We start from the raw sequence: 25,659 nt of genomic DNA on the forward strand, positions 1-25,659 counted from the left end.
AACAATTTATAAAAAAGGTCATGGCAAGCGCCTTTATTCAAGATGTATATAAGACATCACTTCTTCACATTCAGAAATGCTTAAGTGCTTTTCTTTGGGCAAATTCATCAACAACAACAACAGAAAAATCAAGCCACTCTGCCCAGCGGGACTCGTAGGCTCGTGCCAACTGGTCCCCCTCTGTCCAGCCCTGCACACCGTGCATCGTCTTCCCCACACACTAAAGAGCCCCAAATAGCGTGACTTTTCCTCCCCAGGGAGTTGCTCCAGCCCCTCCATCATGTGGGTGGGCTGCCCTTTCGGCACCTTTTCCAGCTCTGTGAAACCCTTTTGGAGGTGTGGCATCCAGAACCGCACACCATATTCCAAGTGTGGCTGCACCATAGCTTTGTGTATTGTCATTCCGATAGGGCCAACCTTATGCTCCCTCCAGTATCAGAGACAACCTACATATGTCCACCATTTGCTGGGGAACATGGGCAGGAGAGTTCTCTTGCACTCAAGTCCTGTTTGTGGGGTGCCCACAGGCAGCTGGTGGGCCATGGTATGAACAGAGCCAAAGCCTGGGCACCTCAGGCAGCTGATTTGGGGTTAGGTTAAAAAGGGCAGCAAATAGCTTCTTGGTTTTTGTGTTTTATAGCCAGAGATGGAGAGATTTTCTGATTCATGTGCCAAAATAACTTGGCTATCTTTGGGTCCCTTGCACCTTGATTTAAGGGGAGAAGGGGGGTTGTATCACTTACTGCTCTGCCCAAGGCAAAGGAATATCTCACACCTGTCCTGGAAGTCATCAAACTGTCCTAAACGGACCAATGGTTTGACACACAGTAAGGTGAGCATCTGCCGCTCCCGTTTGCAATCTTCAGCGCCTTTTCCACAGGCTGCCAGCATTTATGTCCTTTCATAAGATATTGGGCCTTTGGAAAGAGACATTCAGGCAACCAGTTATTCTCACCTGAGAAAAAAAATCCGTTAGGTGCCTCTGAGGCAGCAATGAAACGGGATAGAACCCGGAGGCCTGGCCGCCACAGGCTGAACCTGCAGCTAGGATGCAGCGCACAATTGCAGTGTATAACGATTTGGGGCTAAAGGTTGGACGTTTCTGCCTCTGCCCTGTCTATTCCCAAATTCTTTCTAAATATTTAGATTGTTTTCTTGAGGAAAAAGTCCAGCTGGTCCAATTCAGAGAGAACACACTTTTTGTTTACATGCGATCGCAAGACTGCCCTCAGGCCAAATGTATAGAGCAAAATTTCTGCCCTTGCAGAATGTCCGATGTGTTTTAACCTTGTTTTTACTATGCTTTTTATAAGCACTAGTTAAAACAATAAAGCTTTCTCTCTCTATCTTTCTACCTATCTACATGTTTTGAGTGTATCATTGTACTATGTTGTACTGCTATTTTCTAGTATTAATAATACACATTTTATGACAGGTTCCATTAACTTAGTCTGTGGTTTTCTTTTAAGTTTGAGGAGCCGGACCTTTGCCTTTCATTATTACCTTGAGGATGGTCAATTAAGTTAGTTGTGATCTTCCCTCAGCCCTCATGGCCCCCAGAGATCTCAGACTACAACTCCCAGCATCCCCCAACCAGCCTGCAGTTCCGACACATCTGGAGGACACCAGATTGGAGAACGTTTGTTATTGGATGGATTAGTAATAGAATAAATTAATGGGATAAAATAAATTGGAGAAGGCTGTGGGCTAACCTGCGGAAGACTTCTGGTGAGCCTGGAAGCTTGCACATTCTTTTGTGGCATTTTGACTGGCCCTAAGAAAAGGAATTGCCCAGCTGTGGAGTTTGGATTTTTCTTTTCTCCTCGTGGACCAGCGCAGCTCTCTTTTCAATTTTATTTCATGTGCCTTTTAAAAGATGTTTACATGTTACAACTCTAGTACAAGAACCCTCAGATAGGTGGTGTTGTTGTTTAGTGTGTGTGTGTGTGTGTCTCCATTTTAACTTTCTCTTCGTAAAACGACAAACATGTCCATTTTTAAAAAAAGTATATTCTTACATTTTGCAGTCTGCGTGCTCCCCCTCTGTTACACTGGGGCGTACATGGTTTAACGTTTTATGTTTTAAAGGAGGCAAACAGCAATACACCAACTGTGTCACCTGAGCTCCAAACACATGGACATCCTCTCTTCGCTCACCCAAGAACAGAGAAGATAGAAGCTTTCCATCTCTTCAAGCCAATTGGAGGAAAGTGGGGGAGGGGGTCCCCTCCCCATTTCTTCATTGGCAATGACAGCAGAGGGGGCCTTGCAACCACCAAACCTTTCTGCAGAGAACTGGGCTCAAAGAGACCGTCTGAACCTCTCCTGCCATTGCACTGGAACAAGAACTACAGGAAAGCGCAGCTCATTAAATTTTTCCTCTTCCCTCCTCTTCGCTTCTTTCTCGTGTGGTGGTGTCTTTTTTTTTTTAGGTCGCAAGCCCGCAGGCAGAGACCGTCTTGTTTTTATCGGCTGCCTGATAGCTGCTCCAGCGGAACCGTTTGGGCAGAGGAGTGGGATAAAAGCGCTTAAAATTAAATGAATGCAATTATTACCATCGCATCGTTCCAACACACGTCCCCATAAAAGGGGAACACCTTTATTTTAAAGTACCTACCAAACAGGACAGGGGGTGGAATTCTCGGTGGGGAGGCAACACCAGAGACCCACTCTTCTTTAGAAGGGAAGGAATCCCACTTCCCACCATAGACTCAGCAGCCTCCCTTATTTCCTATGGAAGACCCCCCCTGCAGGGACCCCAGCAGAAAATCATCAGCAAACTGCTCCCTCCTCTATCTCCCCCCTCAAAGTATTTGTTCTTCCCTTCTCAATTCTGCTGAAGATTGGTACTGTCCCAGAAAGACAAGTATCTGAAGTCTGTCACCATCAGTAGCTGTCCTCCGTCGGCAGCAGGAGTAGGGGGCGCTCAGTCCACTTTGGCCGGCACCTTCTTGTTCTGCCTGCTCTCCCGGAAGATCTTCACCAGGGAGAGCAGGATGGGGACGGCCATGGGCAGGAAGAGCGGGATGTAGATGGCGAATTTCTGGTCATCGGGGAAGTAGAGCAGGTGCAGGAGGGATGGGTCAAAAAAGGCCCGCTCTGAGGACGTGACCGCCGCCTTGCTGGCCTGGAAGGCAGAGTTCAGGCTGCCCTGCTCCAGCTCCAGCATCGCCTTCTGGGCCGAGTCCACGGCGCGGTACACCTGCATCAAAACAAAGGGGGCGGTAATGAAGACGCGCCGTCGGCCAGCCGCGCAGGCCAGTAAGGCCAGATGGAGGAATACCTCCTCCTCAACACTTATCCCTTTCTTTTAAAAAATCCAGAGCTGTTATTTTTGGGGGTGGCTGGGCCCAAACTTCCAAACAGGTGTTGGATGCTTTAACGCAGCTCTGAATCACGGGGCTTCCTTCGCTCAGGAACCGGTTTGGTTCGCAACCGCGAGACGCAAAGAATGGAGGCAACGCCATGCAGGCCCGGCAGAGGGCGCTCGTGTCCATGGTCACACCCTAAACCCGGGTCCGGGTTGGACCTTTCCCAAAAGAGACGCAGGCAAAGACGCAGGAACCCTGTTTCATGCACTGCGGGCTCAGCAGACGCACCAACGTCTATTGATGGCAACGGCGATGGGTTATTCCAGCTTTCCCCAGCCTGGTGACCGTTAGCCCTGCTGGCTGATGGATGGATGTCAACGCCCATCAACCCAGCCAATGGTTAGGAATGCTGGGAATTGGAATCCAACACATTTATTTATTTATTAAAACATTTATATCCCGCCCTTTATCACAGGGATCTCAGGGCAGCGAACAACGGAGGGCTGACTTGCGAGAGGGCTGACGCAGAGGCGTGGAACGACACCGCCTCGGCCACAAGGCAAAGGGATCTGGCGCGCACCCACAGCCCCCACCCCCCCGCTCGCTGGCCCCATACCTCCGAAGCCACGTCGTCCTTGATCACAATGTTGCTGATCTTGTCCAGCAGCTGAGCCAGCGAGGTCAGAGTGGTGGACACCGTGGCCACGTTCTCCACCGTCCGGGCCCACAGGAGGCGGTCCAGCTCCCAGTCGGCGAGGCCTTCGCTCCCGGGGTTTCCCAGCAGGGCCCCATCGGGCAGCGGCCCAGGAGAGATCCCGAACAGCAACCTAGGCAGAGGGGGGAATGCTACTTGGCGGTGGAGCCCAAAGGCTTGAGGGAAAGGCTGGACGCTCGGCAGCAGCAACCCAAGCGTAATGCTGGCAGGCACAAAAGAAGCCTCTTTAATGGACGCAACGCTGCAGGTGACGCCATTCTGTTTTGCTAGGCCTTCTCTGTGGTGGCTCCCATCCCCTGAGGTACAGCGTGCCTCAACACTGGCACGTTTAAGGCACCAACTGAAATCCTATCTATTTACTTCGGCTTTTCCCACCGCAAACGGTGAGCTATCTTTGAACCAACCTAGTCAAATGTTATACTTCTGTGTGTGTGTTTTTCTACTCTATTGTAAACCACTTCGGGATTTCTCTAAGTCAGAGCTTTCCAAACTGTGTGTCACGACACGTTAGTGTGTCGGCTGCAGTGTGTAGGTGTGTCACGCGAACCTAACGAGAAACCTCTGAGTCTATTTGAAATAAGCAATACCAACTTGCATGCATTTTTACGCAGCAAAGGTGCCGATTAGATTGGTGCACTAGCATATTCCCCTTCCGTCGTATCCGTGTATACACACCACGGTCAAGGGATCATGCAGGTACTGCGCATGGGCAGTATGCATAATCGGGTCCAAACAGCTGGCTGCACCTGGAATGACGCATTCGAGACATTCCATGGGTCAACCGCCGCTCAATCGCAGCACGACAAAATTGGTCCAATGTGAAAAGTCTTGGAAATGGATGTTATCTTGCAAATCATATATTTTTAAAAATATAAATGAAAGGTTTTCATGAGATGTGTTGTGTCCCCATACATTTCGTTATTACAATTTATGTATGTATCCGTATCTCTTATAAGGGGTTAGTTTAACCTCAGGCTTGCTAGTAAAACTGAATTACTATGTCGCAAAATGATGCATGTCTGAAAAGTGTGTCACCAACATGAAAAGTTTGGAAAGCTCTGGTATAAGAAGTGGTATAAGACATATTGCTGAGAAATAAGGAAATAGATAATAGGCCAACATAGGCTGATACAGAAGGATGCAAGGTTTGGGGTTTCACAGAACTCTACGTCGGGGGGGGGAAAGGAAGGAGCAGAAAAGCAGAGACACACAGAGAAGTTATCTGGCAAACATTTGAGTTGTTATTGGAAGGATTCGTAAGAAACTGGAGAAAGTGAAGCAGCACAGCTGAAATGGGGGGGCCCTCCACCCCCTTTTCTTCTCCTTCAGAGGGGCTGGAATGAAATCCAGTCACTCAAAGCTCCTAAAGCAAGAAGAGCCTTGTCCTCCATGGAAATGCAAACTCTGAAAAGAGAGGGAGGATGCAAGCATGCGAGCCAAAGCCATGAGAATACAGATCAGCTTTCCCCAATGGTGCAGCCTCCAGATGTTTTGGACTACACCCCCCATTATCCCCAGCCAGCATGATGGGAGTTGCAGTCCAAAACACACATACACACCATTAGGGGAGCCTGATACAGCCAATCATGTTCAGCTTGGGGAAGAGAAGATTTAGAGGGGATACGTTTGCCCTCTTCAAATTCCTATCACACAAAAGAGGACCAAGCCCAGTTTTCTGCTGCCATTCCAGAGGACAGCACTAGATCTGGCGAGCTTCAGTTACAGGTGGGGAGATTTCGGCCGAACGCTAAGAGAAACCTCTTGAGGGGGCAACCAGTTGGACAATGGGCCCAATGACCTAGAGGCGTGGTTGGGCACGCTGGAGGTCTTGAAACACAGCGGCCGCGTGTCAGGGAATGCTCCAGCCCTAGATCTACTGCATGAAGTAAGGCGTCGGCAGAGATGCCCTCCAAGGCCGTGCGTAACTCCGGGAGTCCTACCCTTCTTCTCGAGTGTTTGAATCGGAAGCCAGGCAGTCACCCTATCAAGAGTGCTGTAGACCCCTTGGCAGGCAGTTGGACTAGATGCCCTCTGGGGGTACCTCACAACCCTACTGTCCTCAGAACTCACCGCAGCTGGGCCAGGAAGACCTCCATCACCTGCACCGTGTCAACATCCACCCTCCTGGGCAGGGAGGTCTCGTTGGCACCGTCAGGTCCGACGTTGTACACCTGGGGAGAGAAGGGGGTGTTGCAGGGGGGCACACGGATCTGAAGGGGACCCATTTGTCCGCCCCAATTTATTCATTACATTTCTATATGACCTACTAGCGGGACGGAACAACAAAACCCGTCAAATACAACACCATGAAACAGAGTGTGAACGCTGAAAAGTAGTGGGGGTGGGGTGGGGGTGGGGGATGGAAATGTGGATCCACCCGAAATACACGGTCCCGGCGTAAAGGGTTGTTGTGTGTGGGGGGGTTAATTATGTGGGAGGAGTTGGCCTCACCATGATCCCACCCCAGCGGGGGCTGTGGAAAGCGTTGCTGGGCACGGCAGTGGCCCCGTCCTTGCCCTTGATGTAGAGCGGCGAATGGAAGCGCTCCGGCACGTAGAGGAGGAAGTTGAGGACGGGGTAAAGCGAGGCGGCGCTGGACCCTGCACGGAGAAAGACAGAGGTGGCCCGGGAGAAAGCAAGCAAGAGAGAGGGGGTGATGGGCATTGTAGTCCATGTTGGGAAAAGCTAGACTAGAGCTGAAAATAACCGATAAGCTAGGTGGTCTCGCCCCTACGCTCAAAGACAATCTACATAGGCCTGGTTCAGACAACATGCTAAACCATGCAGCATGGTTTAGCGTGTTGTCTGAACGGGGCCATAATGTTTTCCTCTGCCCTGCCCATCTGTTTTTCCTTATATGTCGTGACTTTTTAAGACTGCAAAAAATATATATACCTAAAATTGTGGGGAATGGACTGTCTTGTTCTGCCAGTTGACTGGAGCCTTTTTTTCTCTGGCTGAGGCATAAAGTAAAGAGTACTCCAAAGAAATAAATAATAAAAGACAAGACCAGCCCTCCCCAGCCCCCAAACCTGCTATACTGATAGCTCACACATTCTCCCGGCTGGATCTTTCTGTAGCCCAAATGGCACCAAGCTCACGTGAGAGGGAGGAGACATCCGGAGGTTGGAGAGGGGTGGATGGACGGAAAAGTTCCCAGAAGCCTCTGCTGAAGGAAGCAAGGGCTTCTGGGATCGCAAACGAAGGACCTCCTTGGTAGAAGCACGGAACGGAGTCTCCTCGCTTGGGTCAAGGGGGCATGGTACTCACCCAGCCTGGCTTCCACGGGGTTAATGACGTGCGGGAGGCTGTGGGCGCTCAGGATGTAGCTGGAGGATGGAGCATCAAAGCGTGGTGTGACCCCCAGAGCGGCATAGTAGAGGATCTGAGGTGGGGGGGGAGGGAGAGGAGGAAAAAAGCGAAAATGAGCCTGCCAGCAGGACCCGGCGTTTCCTCCTGCCACGCCTCTCGTCTGCAGCGCTCACCTGCGAGTCCACGGAGAACTCGGCCACCGGGCTCAGCTTGTCCAGAAGGGGCTTCACGTAGCGCCGGACGGCCCCCTCGATGTCCCAGTGGACGCTGTGGGATTTTGGGTCGGGGTTCAGCAAGCTGAAGGTGATCTCGTAGCCTGCAGGGAAAGAAGAGGGGGAACGTTCCAAATTCCACTCACCTCCCGAGAGCAAAATCACAGAACGGGGCGCTTGAGTCCCGGGTGCGAAATCCGGCACTAAACATTTCAACGGCTCTCAGAGGCTGCCAAACATCCAAGAGCAACAGCTGCCAAATATCATCCAGTTGCACATAGTATGCTACACTGGTTAGAGAAGGGCTGCCCCATGAGCCATTTCCTCCAGGTATCTCGGCCTACAATCGCCATTAGCCCTACTCAGCACAGTTTATGGTGCAGGATTACGGGAGTTTAGGCCCAAAGATCCAAAGTTCCAGAAGCAGCAACTCTCCATGTTACAGAGTTGGACTTGGATCGGAGAGACGCAGGTTCAAACCCTCAACTGGAAGCCTCGGGTCAGTCATTACCTCTCAGCCTAACCCACCTCACAGGGTCGTTGTGAAGGTAACACGGAGAGGCAGAGAGAGAGAACGGGGCATACCGTCTCAAGCATCTGGGTGGAGGGCTGAAATATTACCGCAACCCATCCCCAACTTTTGGGGGCACATTTGGAATTTTGAGAGTGCCGTGGGTGCTCTCACAAAATGGCTGCCATGGCAGAAGGACACCGCCATCCTGAACCGCGGGGCTGCCAAATCGCGTCCTCGGCCAGCCCTACCCAAGCTGGACTTGAACGGGCGCTTCCACTCGGCGCCTGGCAGGCCAATGAGGACGCGGTCGGCCAACGCTTCCGCCACAGACTCAGGAGTGAACGACATGGCCCGGGCCAGCTGCTGTACTTGGGCGGCCACCGACACCAGCGTGTCTTCCGCGCCCCGAAGGCCCCTGAGGATGGCGCTGCGGTGCTTGCCGAGGTACACAGTCGCCTCCTGCGGGGAGAGAAGGAGAGACAGAGAACGACAGGGGCACCCGGATTCTGCGCTCCGTTCCGCAATCGGCCCGGAACGACGCCCAGCAGAATGACAGGAGACCACCCTTTACTCCACAGCTGGGGAGGCTACCGCTTGGGGCCCAATCTGGCCCTCTGCAGCTCGCCCAACAAACCGTGGAGCATTTGGTGACCTGCCGAATTCGGCGCAGTTCCCCCAGTCCGAAAGCGTGCGATGCAGCAGTTTCAGGTGGGATGACTGAAAGCTACAACATGCTGGTATGGGGGTGGGGGGGCGCTGGCAGGCCAGACTGGGCACTCCCGGCTGAAGTTCCCCACCCATGCCTTGGGGTTCCACCCCATCCAGGCCTGGCGCTGATCCTGGAATAGCACATTTCTAGAGAGGGGGGCCGGGGGGGGGATACCTGTGGCAGGAGGAGAGAGCTCTGTGGGATCACATAGACTGCCAGCGAGCCCGCCGGCATCCCTTCGGTGGGAAGCAGCTGGTCGTCCGCCTCTGGAGCGAGAAGAAGGGGTGATGTTCCAGAGACGGCCCCTGCTGCTATCCAGAGGGAACCCTCCCCCAAATTGCTGGGCCTGCCTTGTGCCAAGTGCCTCACTCCCCACCATCAGCAGGAATCCCTTTGTCCCAGAGATGTCCTGCATAGGGGTTGCCCCCCACCGCCCCGTTACGCTCCCCTGCTCCATGGCCAGGGAGGGAGATCCGGCACAGCGTCTCTCCCCCCAGTATCAAAAACAAGGGGAAAGGCAAGAGCCTAGCGCCCTCCCAGGCATTGGGGCTACAGCTCCTATTAGCACTAGCCAGCACCGCTGACAGCAAAGGATCATGGGAGTTGTAGTCCAAAAGCATGGTTCACCCCTCTTCGGATAACGCAAGATGGCCGACTGTGCAAACAGCGCTATTCCAGAACCTTCTATCCAATACCCCCACCCCTGCCGACAGCCCACCTGATCTCCTTTGATGCTTCCCTCAGAGTCGTTACCTTGCACAGAGGCCTGCGACAGGATGGTTTCCTCCTGAGAAGTGGCGCAGCGAAAGGAGACCTCGTAGCGGGCCGTCACGCTGGTCTTGGCTGGGGCGAATGAGACAAATGGAGGACAGGCATCATGGGCTCCAGATACAGGCCCCCGGGGGGGGGAGCTTCAAGCAAAATTTAAGGGGGTCCCTCCCCTCACGCCCTCCTAACTTTCTGCCAATGCTCACTAAGGCAGATGTCCGAGCGGAACTGGGAGTTAATGGTGTGCAGCCACAGAGAGCGTTTGGATTAGAAATCTGGTTTCAAACCTTTACGCAGCCATGTGGCTCTCAACGGGCAGCCACGAACCCGGTTGCTATTTCTCAGCCTCCCCCACCTCGTGGGGTCATTGCCAAGATTGATAAATTGTAAGCTGCTCCGAAAGCCTTTTGGCTGATGTGCGGGATAAAAATACTCTAAATAAATAAATAAATAAATAAATAAGATAAACGGGAGGGCCGTGGATGCCGCCTTGAGCTCCTTGGAAGGAAAGTCACCACTGCGCATCACTCCAGGCATAACAGTGTTTTTAAACGGAGGCTGCTCATGCCCCCGCCAAACCCTCCCGTCGCCCAGCAATGTGAATAGGGCGCCGGGCGCCTCCCCTCCTAACTCACAGTTCATGGGGATCTCCGCCACCTGTGTGGTCCGAAACGGGAGTTTGCCCTCCTCGACTCCAGGCAGGACCCCTTTGGCGAACACGACTGAAATGGGCACCGTCAGCTGGAACTGAATGAGAAGACGCCGAGTTAGTGGGGCCAGAAATCCGCAAGCCCCCTTCCAATGCATCAGGGCACACTTTGGCTCTGTGCCGGCATAAAGGGTCGTGTGAAGGAGGGCAAAAGCACCCATTTTTTATATTAAGCGAAGCAGCATGTCCAAGCTCAGGGGAATTCTAGTCTGTTCTGACTGTGGTTTACTTGTTATTTATTTATTTTAAATATTTCTAGTCTGCCTTTCAAGGCGAGAACTGTCCCAAGGCGATGTACAACCATGAAATAGACGGGTGCCATTTAATAAAAACAACCGCTTAAAAACTCCTCAATAAAAACACACACATATAATCAGGGGACCGCCAGAGTAAAATAGTAGGTTCTCAGAGCCTTCCTAAAAGCCTGCAGTGTTGGGCCCTGGATAGACCCTCAATGGCAGCCCATTCCAGAGAGGTGGAGCTGCTGCGGAGAAGGCTCTCTCGTGCCTTTGCCTACCTAACCACCTTCAAAAGCATGCAAGTGAGAAGGGCCTCAGATGTTGTACTTAAAGGTGTAGGCAGGCTAATATAGGCGGTGCGATTAGCTCAAACAAGCCAGGATCAAACCCTAATCGGTAATCCTGGCTTGTAGCTACAAGTCAAATGGAGAGTTCTCCGAGCCTCCTGTCTCTGACAGAGGACAATCCAATGCATCAACGGGAAGCCCAGAAACAAGACAGGCCATATAGGCTCCCCACTGTGTGAACCGGCTAGATAAGGTCTGATTCAGTTTGGGGGCTCTTCTGATGTTCTTAGGAGGGCAATTCCCGCTGTTGTTATTATTCAGGGATGCACTGCCCCTGAAGTTAGAGGTTCTATCCATCTTCTCTCTAGTGTTTCTCAAGAGGCAGATTCCCCTCATCCTGGGTCCCAGCAGGGTGGGGGTGCAAAGGCCTTCGTACTAACCAGGAGCGTGTCCAGCTCGGCGATCTCGGAATAGGGCAGTGAGGCGCGGTATGTCTCCGTCGTTTTCCACCACAGCGGCAGCCCCACCACGATGGCAATGGCAGCAAAGGAGAGGGCAGCATATTTCCCTCGTGCCTTCTCTGCACGGACGCAGAACGGGGGTGGGGTGGGGAAGGAAGATGAGACTCCAGAGCAGACTGGGAAAGGCCCTGCTTTGCACGCAGGAGGTCCCAGGATGGACCCCCGGTAGACACACACACACACACACACCGGGCAGGGCTGGGAACAACCCAGGTGAGCTGCTGCCAGTCAGTGCAGATAACACTGAGGTACACAAACCGAATGTCTGAGTGGCAGCTTCTTGGGTTCCTATTTAAATCAGCCCTTTGTTGAGAACCATGAGGACTGGAGCCTTACTTTATTTTAAAGGGGCAAAACTCAGTGGTAGAACTTTTGCTTTGCTTTGCAGCATCTCTTAAGACCCATTGGCCATACCGTCTGAGAATGATGGGAGTTGTAGCCCAACATATGTGGCAGACACTGCATTGGGGAAGGCCGTTTTAAGCCGAGGATCGCAGTCAGTGGGTGGCATTTAATGCCAGTCCTACTGAAAGCCATGACACCCATTCATCCCGATGGGTCTACTCCACACAGGACTAACATTGGATACTAACTCGTGAGTTCAGGTTGGTTTCCTTTTTTTCTTTTAATTTGTGCCTTGTGCGAGAATCCGGCTCGCGCCAGTTCGAATGCTGCCAATCTGGATTGAATTGGGAGTGAACCTGGATTGAACTGGGGGTGAATCCGAATTGATCTGGGAGTGACTTAAGCACCTGGGTCCCTACCCCCGCCAGCAAAGGACTCGGACGCCTGGGTCCCCACCCCTCCTCCCGCCGCAGCCCCGCACCTGCCGCATCCATGGCTGCAACGGCGCCGGCCTCGGCCGCCATCCTCTCTCCCGAAAGTCTACCCGAGCGAGCACAGGTCAGGGGCGGGGCTCAGGACGTCCCAGAGCATTCGAACGCGAGCACACCAATCAAACGCGACACACGTCTGAGCGGCAGAGGGAATGCCCAATCAGAGAACTCCAAGGGCTATCCCCGACTGAAGGAACTTCTGCCCGTCCTAAGGTCGGGCACGCCGATAAGGCGGGACGTATTTTAGCCAATAAGCGAGCCGGACACAAGATAGCTTATCCTGCTGCGCTCTAGGACAGAGCGGCAGCAAAATTGACCAATGGGAGAAAATATCCAGTTGACCCGCCTTCAGTACGGCAAAAGAGAAGGGACAAAAGTCTGCGAAAGGAGAATGCGGCCTTTTTTTAACCCTTTGCTTTTCGAAATGGGGGAAAGGGGCGTGGAGCAGCACGTGGCTTGTGGCCCATTGGATTTAGGGCGCGTGGGTGTGGGGGGAAACATTTATGGATGTCGTCCAGAAAATTAAATTGTAATAAAAGGATTCAACCTGTCAACCCATGCAACGCTTCATTGTGAATAAAACTCACTGAACTCAGTGGGACTGAATTTAATGGGAATCATTGAAGTTGTCTTTCCCAGCATGATGAGGTGTTGGACTGCAACTCCCATCATCCCCAGGCAAGGATAAGGAGGGGGTCTTTGAGCAGAACTGGGAAGAGGTTAATGAGTTAGCGCAGTTTAAAGTCCTTCCTGAATTTCCCACCCTTCAGTTTCCTGGGATGACCCTGCTGGGTTTTAGTCTTAAGGGAGAGAGGGAGAACTTTCTCCACAGCAGGCATAACTTTCTGCCCCTCTGCCATGCCTCTCCGCACTTGTGTTACACTTTCCTTTTCCACTAGATCCAGCCTAGCTCACCACTCCTCAGTGGACAAATTCATGGAGAACAGCTTAGCTACATCATGATGGAGCTTCTCTGCTTAGTAGCAGTCTACCTTTGAATACCAGTGGCTGGGAAGCATGAATGGGAAGGTGCTCTGGCTCTCAGATCCTGCTTGGCAGCTTCCGAGAGGCATCAGATTAGCCCCCACTAGAAACAGGACATGGGACTAAACATCTCTACAGAGCTGTTCCTATATAGGGAGGGTGGTCATTGACTCAGAGCTAAAGGCGGGACAAAAGAGGACACCTAGTTATGGAGAGAGGAGCCCATTTAGAAATAATGACTATGAACAGAAATACAATAAATCTCACCTTAATGAGGAAGATTGGCCAGGTGATCCCCATGTGCCCTGCTCAGGCTGCTGTCCAAGGTGCTAAGTGTGGATGAGCAACTACTCAGCCCCTGCCCAGCTCTAGGGTTGTTTGACTTTAAACCTTCAAAATAGAGGATTGCCCTATGTAAAATAGGACACTTGGCACCCTACTCTCTGTGTGTGGCTGTTTTCTGTAGCAGAGCAGCAGAGCTCCATCCAGGCTGAGTCGCCTCGACCCACCTAGACTTAGACTTGCCATCCAACTACTCTTGCTTTGCCTTGTAGAGCCCTCAGGCACACCTCTGCCAGAGTGGAATTGGAACCCAGGGCACCCTTTTCCCACCACATTGCAAATGAGAAGCTCACAACATTGCCTGTGTGTGGAGTCCTTTCTGGGATGAAAGCACTCTTCAAATACTTGAAAGGTTGTCACACAGATGAGGGCCAGGATCTCTTCTCGATCATCCCATAGCGCAGGACACGGAATAACGGGCTCAAGTGACAGGAAGCCAGATTCCAGCTGGACATCAGGAAAAACTTCCTGACTATTAGAGCAGTACGACAATGGAACTAGTTACCTAGGGAGGTGGTGGGCTCTCCCACACTAGAGGCCTTCAAGAGGCAGCTGGACAGCCATCTGTCAGGTATACTTTAGGGTGGATTCTTGCATTGAGCAGGGGGTTGGACTTGATGGCCTTATAGGCCCCTTCCAACTCTACTATTCTATGATTCTATGGCTGCACCCCTCCCCCAACTCTTGTTCCCCTAGAAAACAGTGGCACCCCTCAACTGAGTCAACAACATAGATGTATTCGAGGCATCAGTGAAGGAATTGTCCATGTATGGCTGTCGTTCCCACAGGAGCCCTCTTCATGACTTCATGGACAGCCATTTGCTCCGTGCATTGATTGGTGCTTTCAGTGCATGGCTTAATGCTCATTATAATCAATACATCTCCCAGGCCTCATTTGGGACACTGCTCTCAATCCAATAAAGCTTTTGCCCCAACTCATGGGTGGGGATAATTTGAGGTTGTCCGGATATTTTGGCCTACAACTCCCAATACCCCTCACCACTGTCTATGCCAGCAAGGCTGATGAGAGTCGAGGCCAGACTATCTGAAGGCCCACGGGTCACCCTCCCCTGTTCACATCTTTAATGGAGCTCTCACTTTAACAACTAAAATATCACCAAGCAGAGCGAGGTGTTTGTTACAGCTTGCAGAATTGGGGGCCTTGCTAAAAAGGTAGTGTTATTTTTGAAATCGCATGACAAACTATTAAAAAAAAGCCAATTATGTATATAGGTATCACTTCGCTCCTCTATCATTTTATTAGTTATGGAACTATTTGGTACATCAGGTGCACACAGAGCACATGGACACACACGCGTGCGCAGAGGGTGACGACTGGCGGCCCGCCCGGCAGTGACTCATGCTTCCCATGCCGACGCCACTGGTTTGGCTACTATGGGGGGGGGCGGAGAGGGTGCAGAGCAGCAGCACAATGCTACAGCTCACATCAAACTGCAGAGCCACACAAGGGGCTCAGGGGGGAACCCCAAATATATGAACGGTGGACGGGCGGGCAGGGGGACGGGCAGCTGAGTGCAGGTGAGATGACCACAGCCCCCATGCCGGGGCGGCCTCCTGCCAACTTAAACATTTTCCTCTACGGATGGGTTCATTCCACACCCTTTATTCTGTTTCCTGTTGCCCCCCACTGCCGGCCCTCACCCCCTTTCGCCTGTAGATCCCTAGATTCAAAAAACATCCGTTGACTCTCCCAAGTGCTTCCGGAAGCTCTTTCACAGCTCAGTCTTCTTCATGACACCCCTATAGAGCAGGCCCTGCGGTATATCACCCCCTCCCGGTGCAGGACACCACCCACACTGGGCCCTGCTCCTTCCTCTTGCTCGTGCGTTGCCTCTGGCGCCGGACACTCCATGGCTACTTGGGCTCCTGTCGCGGCTACGGTAGTAAAAAGCTGGGGGGGTGACTGGTGTTGGTTGGTATGGAAGGTAGCAGAGTGGGAGGTTCCATCAGTGGGGTGGGGGGACAGGGGCTAATAGCCAGCCCGGAGTGGGGGGGCTGCTACTCCAAACCCATCTTCAGTAGGCGTGGTTGGCGACATAGAGCGATTGCCCGGCGGCCCCGGAATCTTCGCCGCTGCCTTCGTAGCTGCCGAGAGCTGCCAGGCCGTTGACCTGGAAGACAAAGCAGGGACCCTTCAGCCAGCCAGCCTAAATCGGCAGCTGCTCTCCAAGGTTTCAGGCAGGATTCTTTCCTGGCCCTATCTGGAGACATCAGGGAAGGAAGCCAGCTGCAGAGCCAGGGCTCCACTGCTAAGCTACGGCCCCTTCCCCTTTCAAAATCAAGGTTCCAGTCCTCATGTTTCTGACGAAAGGACTGATTTAAAAAGGAACATTGGAAGCTGCCGGTCAGAGCCTTGTCCCATTCAGCCCAGTATTGTTGACATGGACTGGCAGCAACCAGGGCTCTCTGGGGTTTCTGACAAGCAAAATATCCCAGCGCTTCCTGAAGATGCCGGAAACTGAACCGGGGGCCTCCTGCATGCAAAGCACGGGCTCTTTCCCAGAGCCACAGCTCTCATCTGAACACAAAGTAACATTCTAGTCCTCGTGGTTGTGAATAAAGGGCTGATTCAAAGAAGAACAGAATCTTGCTCCGTTCTGCCTCAATGGGCAGCAGTTCTGCAGGGTTTTGTTCCCAGCCCGATGCCAGGGATTGAACGCAGGACCCTCCGCAGGCCAAGCAAGGCCTCAGCTCCTGAGCAGCGGCCCCTTTGCCTAAAGCAAGACCCTTCCTCCATCTAGCCCGGGCCCCACGGCTCTTGAGGGGTGTGGAAAGAAACCCTCCCCCTCCCTCCGCCTCATATACCTCGGCCCGCTTGACGAACTCCTCCGTGGCCGAGTCTTCGTTCTCCCGTTGGCCTCGCCAGGCGTTGAGGGCTGAGGCCTGCAGGGCCCGGCCATAGGAGAAGGTCAGGGCCCATGGCCGGGGCAGCGGGCAGTTGTTGATGGCATTGAGGTTGATGGAGGCTTCCTCCTCGCTCTGCCCACCCGACAGGAAGGTGACACCTGAAGGAGAGGGTGGAGAAAGTCCCCTGCCTGGCTTGATCCATGAAATACACACATCGCCAAAGATGGCGGAATACAATTTCTGCCTTCCATGCCCCACACTGACTCCAAGGACACACGAGAGCCCTGCTGGATCGGACCACGGGGTCATCTAATCCGGCATTCTGATCACACCATGGCCAACCAATGGGAACACCCACGAGTAGGACATGAGCGCAAGCGCCCCTTCCGTCAGGCCGAGTAGCCATTGGTGGCCAAGGTCTCCTCCAGCAATCTGCCCAGGCCCTTTTTAAAGAGAATACCTGGAACCGCGGGCGGGACGGTGCGGCGCAGCGCAGTCACTGTGGCCATGGCGATCTCCTCAGGGTTGTACTTGGTGGGGCAAGCATGACCGGGGGTCACCATGTTGGGCTTGAGCAGCGTGCCTTCTAGGTAGATGTGGTGGTCGCTCAGCGCCTTGTACACAGCAGCCAGGACCTAGGAGCCGACGCGAGGAGCAGCGGTCAGAAGCCTGCACCGGTGCGCTCTCACCTCCCCAGTTAGCACGGCGCACGCTCCGAAATCCTCCCCGTGAAGCCCAAGTTCAGCCAGCCTTAAAGCAGAACGCCTCCCTCTGCAAATCAGAAATAGCCTTGCAGCAGCCATCCTAGTCCTGGAGTCTGGTTATCAAATGGTGAAACTTCCATCTGTTTTGTGCGTGTGTGTTTTAATGCTGCAAATTGATTGCATTTACAAGTTTTATGATAAGAACAGAAATGGAGTAAAAAGGAACAGAACTATTTCCTTCTACTCAGTCAGGGCCTATTTATTTATTTATTTATTTACAATATTGATACACTGCTTACCATCCAAAAGATTTTGCAGCAGTGAACAACGAATAGAATAAAAGAATCAAACACCATATTCTAAATTACTATTTTTAAAAGAACTAAGTTCCGATAAAAAACCTGTTTCTGTTCAAGGAAGAAAAACAGAGTTTAGCCTCATTGGCGCTTTCGTGAATGCTTTAGAGGAAACTGAAAACCGGGACTGTGGAGCCGCTTTCAGCCCAAGAGCGAAATTCAGTTTTGGAGCTGCGTTCCAATGGTGGGCGGGGGCTAAAAAGGGGTGTGTGGCCACCACCCCACCACCCAAAAAAATATATACTGGTCTTGTCTATACAGGTTGCTAAGCAACAGTAACGTGTAACATCAGCTGATACAGGTTACTAAGCCCTTCGCATGACTCCTCTGGGCTTTCCAAGGTAATCCTGCCCCCCTTTCTGCCTCTTCGCTCCCCTCCCCCCCCCCCCCACGAAAGGGGCAGCGCCACGGTCCAGAGCATGAGTGAGGCACGGCTGGGGCCCTTGGTGGCTGGGTGGGAGGCCACTCACCTGCTGCAAGCCCCGGCCCCAGCCTAATCTCATGCCCAAGGCTGACAGGAACCCCGGGGAGAGGGGGGAGACCTGCTCCCCCTCCCCCCGACCTCCCTTCCCCCCAGGTGTGCCAGACGGCGCTGTATCAGCGGCCTCCAAGCAGCCCGCGTGCCCCCGCGATGATATTTAATTAATAAACTTAAAGATCTGTTACAACGGTGTATGTTATGCCAGGTACAGCTAGGTGTAGCTTAAAGCTCCTCCTGCCAATAATAGGAGAGAGAATTCGATCTTTTTAAAGAGGGGGGCGGACACATAAATGCGGTAAACCCTCACCTTCTCGGTCACATACTGGCAACGCTTCAAATCATGCTCCCCATCAGGTAAGATCTCCGGCTCCACAATGGGCACAATGCCGTTCTGTGGCGGAAAGAGGGAAACGAGCCTTAAGGAGGCCTTGAGGGTGGTGGGCGTCCCGCTCGAACGGCGCACGGGCTGCCCAAGAGATGCCTGGCCCCTCACCGCCCCTGCTCAGAGCATGATGGGCACGCCAGCGCAGCAGCAGCAGCGACCTAGAGGCGTAACGCCGGCTGTTCCTCACCTGCTGGCAGATGCCGGCGTAGCGGGCCAGGACGTTGGCGTTCTCCATGATGGCCAGGGAGGAGGGCGTGTTGTCGCTGATCTTCAGCACGCAGCGCCATTTGGCGAAGTCGGCACCATCCTTCTTGTACTGGGCGCAGCGCTCTGACAGCCCGTCCAAGCCTGGCAGAAGGCAGGCAGGCAGGAAGCAAAAATAGCCAGCTGACACGAAGCCCACCCTTTGACCACAAACTGTGGTGCTATAGTGGCACCAGAGCTCACAGGGAGGCCGGACCAGGATATTTTTATGAGTGGGGATGCTGGCATCATCTGTCAGCCCTTTTAGTATCCCCTGGAGCTAAGCTGCTGTTCCCACAGTAGCTGGGGCTGGGGGCAGGGTGTGTGTGTGTGTGTGTGTGGATATTCTCAGCAACACTGCATTGTCCCCTCTTGTGACAGCAAACATTTTGGGGCGTCTTGGTCAGGAAAGGGTGATGAAGAACCATTTCTCTCCACCAAAGACCTGCTTCTGGTGGACAGGAAATCATACCATGAAGCTTTGCTGCCTGGGGATGACGGGAGTGGGAGTCCTAGACATCTAGAGTGGCCTTCCCGAACCTGGTGCCCTCTGGAGGTGGTGCCACAACCTGGGGCCACATGGGATGATGGGAGTTGTAGTCCAACCACATCCAGAGGGCACCAGGTTGGGGAAGGCAGATCTGGAGCGCAAGACGTAACCCACCCCTAAATTAAACATTGCAGAGAAGAAGAAGGAGGAGGAGGAGGAGGACTCTCTAATTCATCAAAAGCATTTTTAAAGCTATTCTTATTTTTAAGCACTTCTAAAAACTGCCGGTGGCACATTGCTTTGACCCACTTGCACATTTAAATCGCCAGCTTAAATAGACTTTTACGCTCATTACCACTTCTCTAAACCAGCCTGCGCTGCTAAGCTCCACACCTTGGGTGGTGGTTTCTCCATCCGTCCCGGCTAGCGGCACAACGCCCTTGTCCACCTGTAAAGGAAGCAGGGACCCGCTGAAGAAAGACATCGACATCATCATCATCATCATCATCATCATCCTATGCCAAGAGAAAATTATTTTATGAGGTGTTTAATGCCTTTACATAAATGCATCAACTGCTATTCCCTTTGAAAGTTGTCCCCTGAATGACAATCAAGCTGAGAAAAAGGACAGGAAAGGGGAAAAGCCCTTTTCCATGGGCACACGCAGAGCTCTGGGAAAGAGAGCCAGGGCCTGAGGAAGGAGATTCGGGCCTAGCAGCCATCCTGGATCCAAACCCAACTGAGCCCCATCCACCTAGTCCTGTGTCTCCAACACTCAGAGGAACTTGGCTGTGCTTCCCCTTGACACGTCCCCTTGGTCGGAGAGCTGGCAGGAACAAAAGGCTTCTGCTAGTTTTCCGTGGAGGAAATCAACGCCATCGGGAACAAAGCCGTGGCAACGCGGGGAGAGATGGCAAGTCTGCTGCCAGCTTCGAACCGGGCTAGGAGGCAGCGAGATGGGATTCGGAGTGGGGCCGCCCCTCCTGGCCCCACAGCAAGAAGCCCCCTTCCCCCAAAGGCCGGCCGTTCACACCTTGATGCCCACGATGATGCCTTTGCCCTGGACGAGCTCCACAAAGGGGGTGCCGTCGTCCGCCTTCTGGTACATGGTCTCATGGAAGAAGATGACGCCACCGATGCACTTCTTGATCCGGCTGTCGGCACTGAAGAGCAGCTGCCGGTAGAGGCGGCGGTTCTCTTCCGTGTTCTCCACTCCAATCTGGTTGAGGCGCTTGGCCATGCTGCCTGCCAGAGACACAGGGGGATGGAAAGGTTGTTTTTCCCCCTCCACGCAAATGTGAAGCGACAGAACAGCCCCGGAGCTGGAGAGTCGGGGTTCAAGACCCCTGGCTCAGAGCCTCCTGGGTTTCCTAGCTTCAGTTGCCACCTGTAAAATGGGAACAAAGGGCCCAACAGGAATAGCAGGAGATCCAAGGGCTGGTTTAAAATGAGTGATTTATTGCACGCCCATGATGGGGCCATGACACAACATTATCATCGACCAGAACGTCTCCCGCGCTATCCCCCAGAAATCCCACTATTAAAATAACCATTTTTAATGTGGTAATATCTAGGAAAAAGTGGGTTCTTCACCCACTAGATGGCGCTATCTCTACAAGTGAATGGAGGGAAAGGATTCAATTCAAAGCATGTGGTCTCACCAAAGACTTGAATTAGGGCGCACCTGGGGTTAGGGAATTCCCCTCCCATACGAGTCAGAGATACTTGACCTCTCTGCGACAGCTACAGTCAATGTCCCATTGCATTACGTAGAAACGTGCAGATCATGCAGCAACCTGCCCCTGGCTGGGGACAATGGAAGCTGTAGTCCTTGCACGCATTCTCAAACTCAAGTTCCCTGCCAGGCATTTTCCAGTCTATGCTTGTAAAAAAAACACCCTATTGCCAATTTTTAAAAAAGCTTTAACTGCAAACTAGGCTGCCCTTCCAACCTACCCACGGATTCATCCGCGGCCAAGATTCCCTTGCCCGGGGCCACAATCCGCTGGGCGATGTCCGAGAGCTCTTTCTTCTGCTCTGGGGTGAGCGCAGGGTATTGGTGCGTCATCTCGGCTGTTTTTCCTCTGCGAAGGCATGAAGGGTTAGATAGAAGACGCTTACACCTGTTGGACCCCCCTACCTTTTGCGGTTCTGTGTCTGTCCGTCCGGGGGGGCCCCAACACACAAATGCTCCACATGCACTCCCCCACCGGTGAGCCACACATGTTGCAGAATGCTACTGGGAAACATTTCACATCGTTGCACTTATTTTAACCATGAAATCTTATCTACTTTTGGATCAAATTTAACAAAACAAAGGCAACAAAATCGAAGAACATAAAGGCATTCTCTAATTATAATTCTTAGTCTATAACTGATATGTTTCCGGAAGATCTACGGTAAAACGGCCTACGTAAGAGCTCAATACTGGAGGAGACTCGTCAACTTGACACTCTAGTAGCATTCAAGAAAACTATCTTCCAGCAGGCCTACCCAGGGGATTTGAGGATGTTTGAACAATGTATATTATGTTCTTAATTCAGTTTTATGTATTTTGTATTTACTGTTGTTCCCTGCCTCGATCAAAATGGAGAGGTGGGTAAGAAATTAGAATCATAGCATAATAGAGTTGGAAGGGGCCCACAAGGCCATCGAGTCCAACCCCCTGCTCAATGCAGGAATCCACCTTAAAGCATCCCTGACAGATGGTTGTCCAGCTGCCTCTTGAAGGCCTCAAGAGTGGGAGAGCCCACAACCTCCCTAGGTCACTGGTTCCATTGTCGTACTGCTCTAACAGCCAGGAAGTTGTTGTTGTTGTTGTTAATAATAATAATGTGGCACCCCGGCTATGGAATGAGCTCCCTAAGGAGGTTCGCTTGGCACCTACATTATATGCTTTTAGACGCCAGGTGAAGACCTTTTTATTCTCCCAGCATTTTAACAGTGTATAAATAAATTTTAACTTGGTGTTTTAAATTTGTAATCTTGCATAGCTGCTGTTTTTATCTGGTTGAGCTTTTATAGTGTATTTTATATTATGGTTTTATACTGTTGTTTTATACCTTGAATGGTTTTAATTCAAGGTATAAAACGAGAGAGCTTCGGCTATTGGGTGGTATAGAAATGTAATAAATAAATAAGTAAATAAATAATTATTACCTAACAAAAGAGTAACAATAGAATTTATGCAATGTTTAAAAGGTGCCTGGTGCAAGTATATTATTATTATTATTATTATTATTATTATTATTATTATTATTATTATTTATTTATTTATATAGCACCATCAATGTACATGGTGCTGTACAGAGTAAAACAGTAAATAGCAAGACCCTGCCGCATAGGCTTACATTCTAATGAAATCATAATAAAACAATAAGGAGGGGAAGAGAATGCAAACAGGCACAGGGTAGGGTAAAGAGGCACTGGGTAGGGTAAAACTAACAGTATAAAGTCAGAACAAAATCAAGTTTTGTGTGTATTAATCAGAATATATATATATAAGCGACTGTATTTGGTTGGAATTTAATCAAAGGTTTGAGGAGGTTCAACACAGGAAATCAATGGAAGCCAAGATGCCAGAATAGCTTTCTAAAAGTCAGGATTCCTTTGTCTGTCACATGTGCTGAGTAAGTTTACACACAGACAGTCTCCCACATTTTACCAACCCACTGTTCTTTAATTGGTAGCTTCGGAGACTTCCAGTTACATGCTTTACCTGACTCTGAAGCTGTATAAAATGGCTTAGAATTTTATTTATTTATTTATTACATTTATATACCGCCCCATATAGCCGAAACTCTTTGGGCGGGTTACAACAGTTAAAAATGGTAAACATTAAAAAGTATACAAAATTTTAAAAACCATCAGAAACATAAAAACAACAGTATCCATTTAAAAACAACTATTTAAAGAAAGGTCTTTAAGGAGGAAGCCCGGATCAGGAAGTTGCATTCCTGCACTGCCAACCAAGGCATTCACAAAAAAAACCCGTCAGGAAATAATAATAATAATAATAATAATAATAATAATAATAATAATAATATCCAAAACATCTGGAAGGCAGGAGGCTGGGGAAAACTTGTGTGCACAGTTGGGAGAATTACTGTGCAAAAAAAGAGAGTGAACGGATTTTGGAAGATCTCCAGGGTGCCTGGTCCACTGCACAAACAGCTTGGGGGTGGGACAGGCCGAGCCCCCCTCCCCCAAAGGAATAGGACTGTAACCGGCTGCCGATTGACCCCCCATGGCCTGTTGCTAAATAAGACACCAATGGGATAGGTGTCATGGAGCATGCACTGAGCGCCTTTGCCCTGATCCCCACCTATGGCCAGGGAAGAGAAGTGGCCGGCTGAAACCACACGCTCTTGCTCTGCTCCTTCCAACATTAGAAATTCAAGCGCAACTTCCCTCTTGCCTCAGACAGCTGCCTCTGGTTGCCTGAGGGAGAGGTACTCTGCCTATGTTCAGAGGCAGTGTTTCTCTTTCTTTTTAAATAAAAAGCATCCGAGGCTGAACTCAGAAGGGGTCAGAATTGTTACTATTGTCATTGCATATTTGAGATCCCGCCTTTTCTGCTCAAAATTAAGCCCTGCAGCTAGCAAGGCCTAGAAGGGAGGGAGGGAAGGGACATGAAACCCCCCCCTCAAATTTAGCACACACACATACACTTCCGAGGAACTCTCCTCTTGACCACCCCCCACCTGTAATTTCTAAAATGAGAGGTGCTGGAGATGGGAAGGGTGGCTCAAAAAAAATAAAACCGCACTCCGGAAGAATTAAGTCAAGTGCGGCTTACAGGGAGCAGAGGAGAGTGGCGAAGGGCACGTCAGTGAAAGGCACTCTGCACATGCCCAGGGATGTGCTTGCTACTTACCTTTTATAATTTCTTCAGAGGGAATACTCCCCCTGAGCTGGCAAGGTGTAAACTAATAATCTGTGACCTCAACACGGCGTCCGTGTGGATGAGCCCACGGCACGTCAGCCCCCCCGCGTGCTCTCAGCAGCCAAAAACGAGTGCTGAACAGAGCACAAGTTGCATAACGCAGACGAGCTGGGCTGGAACATCCCCGTGGCCTCTGCTGCCGTGGACACGTGTCCGGCCTCGTGGCACGCCCGGCCAGATGGGGGCAGGCAGGGCTGCTCCCTCTCCCCGGCCCCGGCCAGCCTGAGGCATCGTGGCTGGGAGTACGTCAGGATTAGCTCTTCACCATCCAGCAAAGCCTGCCAAAGGTGCCGCCTGGCATTCTGCTACTTCTTAAAATCAAGGAGGGCAAACAGGTTGGCTGTTGGGGCGTATCGGCAGCCATCTAAAGTATGAGTTACTTCGCTGCCCCACTGATCCTTGGAAGTGAGCCCTTTCGCACCACAGTGCCTGCCCATCGAAAGGGGGTGACCGGATCAGGTGGGGAATGCTGGATTAGGAGCTTCCCCCTAGGGGCTCAGCGAAAGCCGCACCGGGACCCCTTCCCCTGCCTCCGAACCTGGCCCCGAAAGATGCAAGACGAGGCACTGACAAAGACGTCCGCTTTCTGCGGCTGACGATTAATATTTGAATGGCTGCTCTTTCAGCACTCACATTCATGGCTGTCTTTAAAAAAAACAAAACCTTTTATATCTTCTGCCAGCCTTTCCCCAAGTTGGGGCCCTCAGGATGTTCTGGACATCTGCCCCCATCAGCCCCAGCCAGTGAATGGGGGTGATGGGAGTTGTAGTCCAACACATTTGCATTTTCCGATTTCTCTCCCTCTCCTATATTTATAGAAAAGTGAGACATCAACATTTTTGGATGACAAACTGGCCCTGCTGCCTGAGGATAGTGGGAGTTGTAGTCCAACAGGAGCGGAGGGCACCAGGTGGAAGAGGGGCTGGGGGAAAACACAGCCAGCGCTCACCCCTCGCCTGGGTGTGGTGCTTAAGCCAGCTTGCGCTGCAGTTAAAACAGGGATTTCCTCAGCACCTGGGTTCGTTTCCCCTCTCGCTAGAAACCCCCAACCAAGTCCAGCCAGCTCCTCTCTCATTGGCGGACAGGGCCAGGCATTACCATGACGCATCACCTTTGCTGCCTTACCTGTTGGTACCCACTGGAGGGACGTGGTGGGCCAGGACTGGATGCTGGCTGAGCTCCCAGTGTGCCCCATGCTTGCTCTATGCTCCAGAGGCGGCCAGGACCGCCATCACCTTGCAGTGTCCTTGACTGCTTCGCCTGTGGAGCCACCCAGCTCTCACTTGGCAGCATCCCAGGCGTGCCTTTTGGAGAAGCACCCCTCGCCACTCCTGCCCTCGCAAGCCCAGCTCCAGGGCGCCTCGCAGAACCGTGCCAAGGTCATTACAACGGAGGTGCCCAGACAACCTCCCCAGATCTCCTCTCTCTCTCTCTGGGGCTGATGCTGCGGCCTGCACTAGAGGGCTAGTCCCATAGCAGGCCAATGCCCCCCCCCCCTTGCCCTGAACAAGGAAGGCTCCTCCATGTTCCAGGTCACCCAACCGATCACCAAACACCCCCCTGGACCAGCAAAAAGGACAAAGTGACTCAGCAAAGGGAGAGACCCGGGCTGCGACCTGAGAGATGAAATGCAATGATAATGATTTTCCTAAATGCTAGGGAAAGGGGGGGGAATTATTTCCCCCCTCCTCTGTCTAGTAGCATTTCCTTTTCTCCACCTCCACCACG

General features: G+C 51.8%; 2 protein-coding genes across 3 annotated transcripts; both read right to left on the reverse strand.

Annotated features, from left to right (window-relative positions):
* Nucleotides 1-1,994: 1,994 nt before the first annotated feature.
* Nucleotides 1,995-12,202, reverse strand: PIGS (phosphatidylinositol glycan anchor biosynthesis class S). Its single transcript, XM_063146523.1, has 12 exons — nucleotides 12,124-12,202; nucleotides 11,217-11,356; nucleotides 10,177-10,288; nucleotides 9,527-9,616; nucleotides 8,948-9,039; nucleotides 8,313-8,523; nucleotides 7,512-7,654; nucleotides 7,297-7,411; nucleotides 6,478-6,626; nucleotides 6,097-6,197; nucleotides 3,928-4,138; nucleotides 1,995-3,202 (listed from the first exon to the last, which is right to left on the reverse strand). Exons 1-12 carry the CDS (start codon nucleotides 12,164-12,166, stop codon nucleotides 2,927-2,929), a joined length of 1,683 nt encoding a protein of 560 aa, XP_063002593.1. The 5' UTR covers nucleotides 12,167-12,202; the 3' UTR covers nucleotides 1,995-2,926.
* A 2,882-nt stretch (nucleotides 12,203-15,084) lies between these two features.
* ALDOC (aldolase, fructose-bisphosphate C) lies at nucleotides 15,085-25,069 on the reverse strand. Of its 2 annotated transcripts, none has more exons than XM_063146574.1 (9): nucleotides 25,057-25,069; nucleotides 20,943-21,070; nucleotides 20,020-20,231; nucleotides 19,380-19,434; nucleotides 18,441-18,601; nucleotides 18,176-18,259; nucleotides 16,788-16,962; nucleotides 16,286-16,485; nucleotides 15,085-15,591 (listed from the first exon to the last, which is right to left on the reverse strand). In XM_063146574.1, exons 2-9 carry the CDS (start codon nucleotides 21,052-21,054, stop codon nucleotides 15,496-15,498), a joined length of 1,095 nt encoding a protein of 364 aa, XP_063002644.1. In that variant the 5' UTR covers nucleotides 21,055-21,070; nucleotides 25,057-25,069; the 3' UTR covers nucleotides 15,085-15,495. The 2 variants fall into 2 exon arrangements, with proteins under 2 accessions (XP_063002644.1, XP_063002645.1); XM_063146575.1 differs by lacking the exon at nucleotides 25,057-25,069 and adding an exon at nucleotides 23,863-23,920.
* Between the last annotated feature and the right edge of the window lie 590 nt (nucleotides 25,070-25,659).

This window comes from Elgaria multicarinata, chromosome 22 (assembly GCF_023053635.1).
Source record: "Elgaria multicarinata webbii isolate HBS135686 ecotype San Diego chromosome 22, rElgMul1.1.pri, whole genome shotgun sequence".
In the NCBI taxonomy this organism is placed as follows: Eukaryota; Metazoa; Chordata; class Lepidosauria; order Squamata; family Anguidae; genus Elgaria; species Elgaria multicarinata.

Excerpts from the sequence above, each read along its gene's own strand:
- PIGS (XM_063146523.1), bottom strand. The coding sequence starts at position 12,166 with ATGGCGGCCGAGGCCGGCGCCGTTGCAGCCATGGATGCGGCAG. Across the intron at positions 11,357-12,123 it reads TGCAGCCATGGATGCGGCAG|AGAAGGCACGAGGGAAATAT; the intron begins GTGCGGGGCTGC and ends GCGTCCGTGCAG. Across the intron at positions 4,139-6,096 it reads GTCTTCCTGGCCCAGCTGCG|GTTGCTGTTCGGGATCTCTC; the intron begins GTGAGTTCTGAG and ends CCCTCTGCCTAG.
- ALDOC (XM_063146574.1), bottom strand. The coding sequence starts at position 21,054 with ATGACGCACCAATACCCTGCGCTCACCCCAGAGCAGAAGAAAGAGCTC. Across the intron at positions 19,435-20,019 it reads GCATCATCGTGGGCATCAAG|GTGGACAAGGGCGTTGTGCC; the intron begins GTGTGAACGGCC and ends CTTCCTTTACAG. Across the intron at positions 16,963-18,175 it reads GCCAGTATGTGACCGAGAAG|GTCCTGGCTGCTGTGTACAA; the intron begins GTGAGGGTTTAC and ends GTCGGCTCCTAG.